The 5,302-nt window shown below is 43.2% G+C and overlaps 1 protein-coding gene across 1 annotated transcript in view; it reads left to right on the forward strand.

Annotated features, from left to right (window-relative positions):
* Positions 1-5,302, forward strand: part of NPAS2 (neuronal PAS domain protein 2) — a 122,461-nt gene that overhangs the window by 75,618 nt on the left and 41,541 nt on the right. Inside the window, exons 12-13 of the mRNA XM_006887859.1 lie at positions 2,335-2,476; positions 2,963-3,072. Of these exons, the coding sequence (XP_006887921.1) occupies positions 2,335-2,476; positions 2,963-3,072 (252 nt within the window). The remainder of the gene's footprint in view (positions 1-2,334; positions 2,477-2,962; positions 3,073-5,302) is intronic.

A 5,302-nucleotide genomic window follows, 5' to 3' on the forward strand; every position in this document is an offset into this window, starting at 1 on the left:
AAAAAAATCAGTGTAGATTATTTTAAAACCAAACCCCACCCTCTGGCATCGAGTTGACTCACTCATAATGACCCTCCACAGGCTTTCTGAAGCTGTAAATCCTCATGAGAAGAGACTGCCCATCTTTCTCCCAAAGAGCAGCTGGTGGATTTGAACTGCTGGCCTTTCAGATAGCAGCCCAATAAGTCACACACTCTGCCACCAGGGCTCCTTTGAATAACTTTAGCTTTAAGAAAGAAAGTGGTTCTTAGAGTAGCTGCAATATGTTTGTTTAAGGTTCCAGAATGCTCGCTGACCTTGAACGTGGAGCTATTGGCCACAGGGTCTTACGGCAGCACTGATACAGCCATCTCCACCCATCTGTGGTTCCAAGCACCTCTGGTCCTTCAGAGATGGAGTTAGGAAGAGGGAGCAATTACCTTTAAAGCTCAGAGAGCAGTTCTGAGTCTGTGCAGAGCCTCCCCTGCTGACATGCTACCTGGAGATGCAGTCTAAGGTGATTTATCACCAGTGTGTGGATACGGCCCTCCTGTCATTGTTTATGGGAATGCTTATTACCCCGCTTTGTCACATAATACATCATGAGGCATATCAGAGAACCGTATGAAGCTGTTAACAGGCAGGTGTTAGGCATACCATGCATCACTGCCAAAGGACAAGCATGTTTATCCTCTCGCTGGAAATTCTTTATTGAGGTTTTGGAACTATAGGGATCCCATAGGGTTACGTACAAAACTGCTTCTCATCAAACCATACAAGACACCATATCAAGGGGGGACTTTCAAAGTAAAAGAGACCCTGCTGGTGCAGTGGTTAAATGCCTGGCTGCCATTAAAAAGGTTGGCCGTTCAAATCCACCAGCCGCTGCATGAAAAATGAGGCAGCAAATGCCTGATCCTTCTGGAACGATTACAGCCTTGCTGAGCCTTATGGGCAGTTCAACTCCATCCTGTAGGCTCACTGAGCTGCAACTAAGTTAATGGAAATGGGTTGGATTTTCAGTTTGGTTTTGTTTTTTAAATAAAGGCTCTAGGGCAGTCCTCCCCCTCAAACTCTGTGGTGATGCAGAGTGTGGTGCTGGGTTTGTTGTTGTTGTTTTGTACATAGTGAAGAATTTGGCTCTAACGTGATATGATGTGATGAGCAGTGGTGTGATTGTGCAGCTGGCTACAGAGGTTTCCACATGATCACTCTGCATTTATGGACTCCACCCTCCCTGGATCAATAACACACAGTTCACAGCCAAGATCTGTGAACTGCATTCCTGAGTGACACTGACTTAAGGAAGACTGTAGCCAAGATGCCAGCACTCCAAACTGGACATTTGCCACAATAAATCCAAGCACAGCCTGTCACTCTGTTTTGTACCAAAACCTGAAGGTTACGAGTCTGTCCTTTCTGCCCTACACATGCACTCACACACAATAGTGATTTTTGCTGGAGCGATGATCCAAAAGACAGAAAAGCAACTTAGACTTGTGTCCACCAGGATATACCCAAGATCAGACTGTCCAAATAGACCAAAGGATTCTAAGACTAAATAAGAACATAGCTCATGAGGGCAATCACGTTAGAGAAGGTTTTCCTATTTAAAAATTAACGTAATCCTTGCTTCTGACTGGGACACCTAATTAGCAGAGGCTGGGAAGATGGTTCCTCAGGATTGTATCATCCCAGGTCCTTTCTCCTCACACTCTGATTGAGGCTGAGGAATCCTGGAAGCCAGGCTAAGTGAAGACCAGAGGTCAAATACAGAAGAGCATTGACCCAGAAGGTCCAAGATACCTATTTCGTTGGCTCTATTAACAGCCAATAACACCAACTAGGGTGCTCTAGTGGGCTAGTGTAAGAAGGTGGGCTGCAATCTCAAAGGCACCTAATTCGAATCCACCAACGAACTTTTCTACAGGAGAAGGATTAGAAATCTCCTGTGCAATTACCTGCCTCTGTAAACTTGCTAGAGGGTCAGCTATGAGTTGATTCTGACTCAAAGGCAAACAACTTTATTTCTAAACTCTATCTCCTCCCTTTTTTAGAAAGTCAAGATTCCAGGTGGTTGGATGACAATTTTAAAGAAAAACTAAAATGCAAAATGAATTATCAAAATCTAAAAAACTCAAAAGATGATGGTATAGTAATAATAATATTGCTTGTGGAATCTATAAACCTCTCAAAGACATCCAGTATATCCACTCTGTGAATGTGTTTAGAATTGTCTCTGAAAATCTATATTCTTCTTTCAACAGCCTTCAAACTTCCATACATGTTAAAGTCATGTGATGCATTCATCATATCCGAATGCTGAAATGTGGCCTTGATTTGCATGTATTTCAGGACAAGGGCTCAAGCTTGGCACCTCAGCAGCACTTTAATGCACGTGACTTGGGTGCCTCAGGCCTTACGACCAGTCACTCGCCATCAGCGTCCTCAAGAAGTTCACACAAATCCTCACACACAGCGATGTCTGAACCCACCTGTGAGTGCAGGGCCACAGACTGGGAGAGGGGTGGGCCCCCTACTGGACTGTGAAAGACGGTCCCCAACAAGGATCTCCGGGTAGTCCATGCTTATGAAGCAGACACCAGTCATCCACTTGTCAGATCCATGCTTATTCCCCATTGAGATCCTGCCTTCGATTAACTGGTATCTCACTGGAGCATGGGGGGGGCGAGGGGAGAATCATAATGGAGGTGAAATACTTTACAGCTGCAAAACATTGGTCTACTACTCAATTGCTTTGATGAAGTATTTACTCAGGGAGCTGGCTGAGTCACATGGGAGAGAAAGCTTGGAAGTTGTGGTCTTGTATTATTACCTGCTTGCAGGACGAGTTGGGACCTGGCACTATGAGTATGGCTAACCCACTTCCTTTATGAGAGATTACACACTTATAGTTCCACTCTCTTAATAAGAAAGCAGCCAAGGGGGTGAGAGCCAGGAAGGTTTCATTGCTTTCTTACAGCCACTCCGACCAAACTGATGGCAGAAGCCAGCACCACCACACTGCCAAGATCAACCGCCCTGTCCCAGGAGTTACCCGTGCCAGGGCTCAGCCAGGCAGCCACCATGCCGGTACGTGTGTGAACCCAGCCTTCTCCATCTGGGCATGCTATGGTGTGATGAGGGCCACAAAGTCACAGGGCAGCGTGCCACATCTTCCCACAAGGTCAGTTTTACTAATTAAGATAGGAGTGTGGAGCAACAGAGCCCTGGTGGCTTTGTGGTAAGCAATTGCACTTCCAACCCAAAGGCATGTGGTTCGAATCCACCAGTTGCTGTATGGGAGGAAAATGGACAATCTCCTTTCATGCAATTTACAGCCTTGGGAAATAAACTGGAGGGCCACCTATGAGTTGGTTTTGAATTGACCGTACATAAGAATAACAACAGCCTAGTATAGGGTGAGAAGTTAAATAATTTTGTTAAAAAAATAATTTAGTTGGTGAGTAATTTTAAACATTGTTGTACCAAAACTAATATATGCCTTTACGTCAAAACTTCAGACCTGGGGCAACACTGCTGGAGTCTCACCTGGGGGGGTCCACGATTAAGATATTCTTCATTAGAGGTGAGGGAAGTCTGGTAGCCTAGTGACAGTTCAACTCTAACAGCTACTTCTCAAGAGGAAAATGGGCATTCTCCTCCTGAGAGATTTATAGCCTCTGAAAACCCCCTGGAGGGTCAGCTCTGAGTCAATTCCAGGTGAGTTCTTCGAAGCAATTGACCAAGTCTTCCAAGTTTCTTGTCATAGACTAATGAGCATGACCAGGGCTGCATATGTTTGTTGAAACATATTAATTGGTATTCCATCAATTCCTGAGGCCTTATTTTTTGCCAGTATTGAATATCCCATGGAGGTTCATCCTAGAGAGGTGAAACTAGTCTGCTCCTTGGAGGCAAGGATTCTGAGGCTTTGTCTTACATACTTTGGGCATTGCAAGGAGGGACATCATGCTTGAGAGAGTGGAGGGACAACACAAGAGAGGAAGACCCTCGATGGGATGGCTTGATTTAGTGACTGGAGTAATGGGAGTAAGTGTGTCGGGGATAAGATTGGAACAGCATAGAGCAGGGTTCAGGGCTGTTATACACAGGGTCGCTATGCGTTGCAGGTGACTCGATGGCACATAACAACAACAGTGCGTCTTTAACTTTTTCTTTGTTGCTATTGGTTCCTGTTCATACACTATTTCCTGAAATGGTTCTATCAGCCAATTTTTTGGTATAGAACACTTTATATTTTATCTTCTTTTGATGCTTCCACTATTTAAAATGTTGTCCATAAAATCCTTCAGTATTGCAACTCAAGGCCTGAATTTGTTTTTTCACTCTTTCCTTTTGAGAAATGCCAAGCTTGTCCTTCCTTTTTTGGTTTTCTAACTTCAGCTCTTTGCACATCTTTATTATATTATTTTGTGTGTGTGTCATCAAATCAGATCTGACTGTACAGGAGAAGATTGTCCCTCCTTCTTCAGCAGAGTGTCTAGTGGATTCGAACCACACACCTCTGGGCTCTTTGCACATTTATTTATAATATTTTGCTTTGTCTTCTTGAGCTGCTCCTTGAAATCTTCTGTTCAGCTCTTTCATGTCAACATTTCTTCCTTTTTTTGCCCTCTCCATACTAATCTAGTGCAATTTTCAGTCTCTTCTGATGTCCAAGAATTATTGATCCAACAGAGTGTGAAAATTATAAAATAATATCATTAATTTTACATGCACATAAAATCTTACTAAAGATTATTAAAAATAGACGGGAACAGGGAACTTCCAGAAATTTATGCTGGATTCGGGAGCCACCATGGTACCAGGGATATAATTTCTGATGTCAGATCTCTTCTGAAAGCAGAAAATGCCAGAAAGATGCTAACTTGCATTTTATTGATTCTGCAAAGGCATTTCACTGGGTGGATCATATCAAATTATAGCTAACAGTGAGAAAAAAATGGGTGTCCTAGAACACTTGATTGTACTCATTTGAAAAGTATATGTAAGCAACTGTCCTAACAGAACAAGGGGACACCATATGGTTTAAAATCAGGAAAAATATGTTGTCAGGGTTGAATCCTTTCTCAAAACTTATTCAGTCTGTATTCTGAGGAAATCATTCAAGAAGCTAAATTATATGAAGGAGAATGTGGCATCAGGATTGGAGCAAGACTTATACACAATCTGCGTTATGTAGTTGATACAACCATGCTTCGAGAAAGTATAGAAAACTTAAAAGCACTTCTTGTTGTTGTTGTTATGTGCCGTCGAGTCGTTTCCGACTCATAGCGACCCTATGCACAACAGCTCTAAA

Source organism: Elephantulus edwardii, unplaced genomic scaffold (genome assembly GCF_000299155.1).
Source record: "Elephantulus edwardii isolate Elephantulus edwardi_28Jun2011 unplaced genomic scaffold, EleEdw1.0 scaffold00062, whole genome shotgun sequence".
Taxonomy (NCBI): Eukaryota; Metazoa; Chordata; class Mammalia; order Macroscelidea; family Macroscelididae; genus Elephantulus; species Elephantulus edwardii.